Below are 2,136 nucleotides of genomic sequence, written 5' to 3'. Positions count from 1 at the left end.
TATGAAATTATAATTAAAAAACTTTAATAATAATTTAGTCAAATTTATAAAATTAACTCCACGCATCTTTTTGTTATTACCTGTGGTTGGTTGGGTTGGTTCGGGACACCTTCCATATTCTAATCTTTCCGTCTTGGTGACCGGTGAATATTATTTTGCCGGAAATAATTATAGACTTAACTAAACCGCTTCTTGATTTGAAGCCGGTAAAGTCCTTCAAATCTTTCCAAACCCTAATGTTCTTGCTATCGGAGCCGGTGTACAGCAAGTCCCCACACACCGCCAGCGAGTATATATGCCCTTCTTCCCTTACCAGCGACCCGACCAGCCCGTTTCGCACCGTCATCAAGTTCTGTTTCAGCTGCTTTGGTGGCGTAGACGGCAAAAGCCATGGCGATTTGTTGTAGGGAGAGGTGTTACCTTGGTAGTTCAATGGTGACGTCATGTATGGAGAACCGACGGTGGAACTGGTGGCGCCCGAGGCGCTACTCGGCCGCTGACTCCAGTAGTCTGAATCCTCGCTTTGGAGGTCGTGGTCGTGGTCGACGTGAGGTGATGACGGCAGATCGGAGTGCAATAAGACTCCAAGCTTTTGCCGGTGTAACGTTGGGCTTGGATCAACAAACATGGTAGATACTTTCGTGTTTGATTCTAGTTTTTAAAAAATTTAAGAATTAAATCAAGATTTTATTAATAATTAAAAAAATTGAAGAAGAGGGAGAAGGAAAGTATGAGATTTGTTTAAGAGAATGGAGAGGTGAGATTGGATTATGAGGTTATATAAATAAAAGAGAGATTGAAAGAGAGAGAGAAATGCATGAACATTGAATAGAAGAGTAATAGTGATTGGGGACACGTGGCGGTGCCACATAATGTGTGGTGTATTGTAAGTCCGGTATGAATAGGTAATGCTTGGTTAGTTAGTGGTTACATACAGAGTTTTTGTTTCTCTTCGGGATAATCACAATTTCTTTGTATACGTCTTCTCATAATTAAATTTGGCTTCACTTTTAACAAATTGTTTGGGAATTTGTAATTACACACTTAAAATAGTCTTTTTGTAACAAAAAGAAAACAAAGTATATCGGTTTGATTACAACGAACATCGCTTTTTTTTTTTTACACGAAAGAAAAAAAAAACTCCGTTAATTTAAATTTATGATAGAAATTCAGGTGTAATTGATTTTACGTGAAGTTAATACTTGAGAGTTGTTAAATGATTTGACTAATTTGATAAAATTTTTATTTAATTACTCTCAAATATCAACTTTATGTAAAGTCGATTTCATCTGAGTTTTCACCTTAAATTTAATATATGAGTAACTAATAACAAAAACCAAGTCCTTAACTATTTCATTTTAAGTAGTTTTATATATGGAGGTCACTTAGATAAAGATGTTAAAAATGTCTTTTTTTAAAGATGTTTTTTAAAAAATTAAAATTGTTAATATATATAATTAATTAAACTGTGTTATTTTATTAAAATTAGACTAGCGGTCTAAATTAATATTTTTTTTATAAAAAATGACTATAATATTCCTAATTAAAAAACTCTAAATCCTAATCCTATGACGACGGAAGAAAAAAAAAAGGGATAGAATTTAGAATTTTTAAAGTTAATATATATATAATAAGAGTATTTTAGTCATTTTCTATAATAGGGGTATTGTAATAATTTTTTATGAAAAATAATATTAATTTAGACCGATTCAAAATTTGATTAACCATTTTTTGGTCAAATTAATTTATCTGCCTAATTTTAACAAAAAGTAACACAATTTAATCGATTATATGTGTTAAATTTTAATTATTGAAAAACATCTTTAAAAAAGACGTTTTAAACATCTTTATTGAAGCATCCCCTTTTTATATATATATATTCTGTTATTAATTCTATTTTATTTTCTCACAAGTTAAAGTATTAAAAAAGTAGATTTTCCAAATCTATTTAATATGATGTATTAACAAATGGTAGATATTCTCGTAATGATATCTTCACATGACGATAGTATTATATATCATTAGATAAATTAATATGTTTGACTAAATATATTTAGTTAACTATCTAAAAGTTCACAATATCATCTTCATATAAAAATATAATCATCATGTGAGTATTCGGATCCCCTTAACAAA

General features: G+C 30.5%; 1 protein-coding gene across 1 annotated transcript in view; it reads right to left on the bottom strand.

The window, feature by feature from the left end:
* LOC107620752 (protein JINGUBANG-like) overlaps positions 1-777 on the bottom strand; it is a 2,091-nt gene extending 1,314 nt beyond the window's left edge. The window contains exon 1 of the mRNA XM_016322878.2: positions 81-777. Coding sequence (XP_016178364.1) covers positions 81-628 — 548 coding nt within the window. The 5' untranslated portion in view covers positions 629-777. The remainder of the gene's footprint in view (positions 1-80) is intronic.

This window comes from Arachis ipaensis, chromosome B10 (assembly GCF_000816755.2).
Source record: "Arachis ipaensis cultivar K30076 chromosome B10, Araip1.1, whole genome shotgun sequence".
Taxonomy (NCBI): domain Eukaryota; kingdom Viridiplantae; phylum Streptophyta; class Magnoliopsida; order Fabales; family Fabaceae; genus Arachis; species Arachis ipaensis.
The sequence above is the reverse complement of the archived record's forward strand: the minus strand, read 5'-3'. Positions and strand labels throughout refer to the sequence as shown.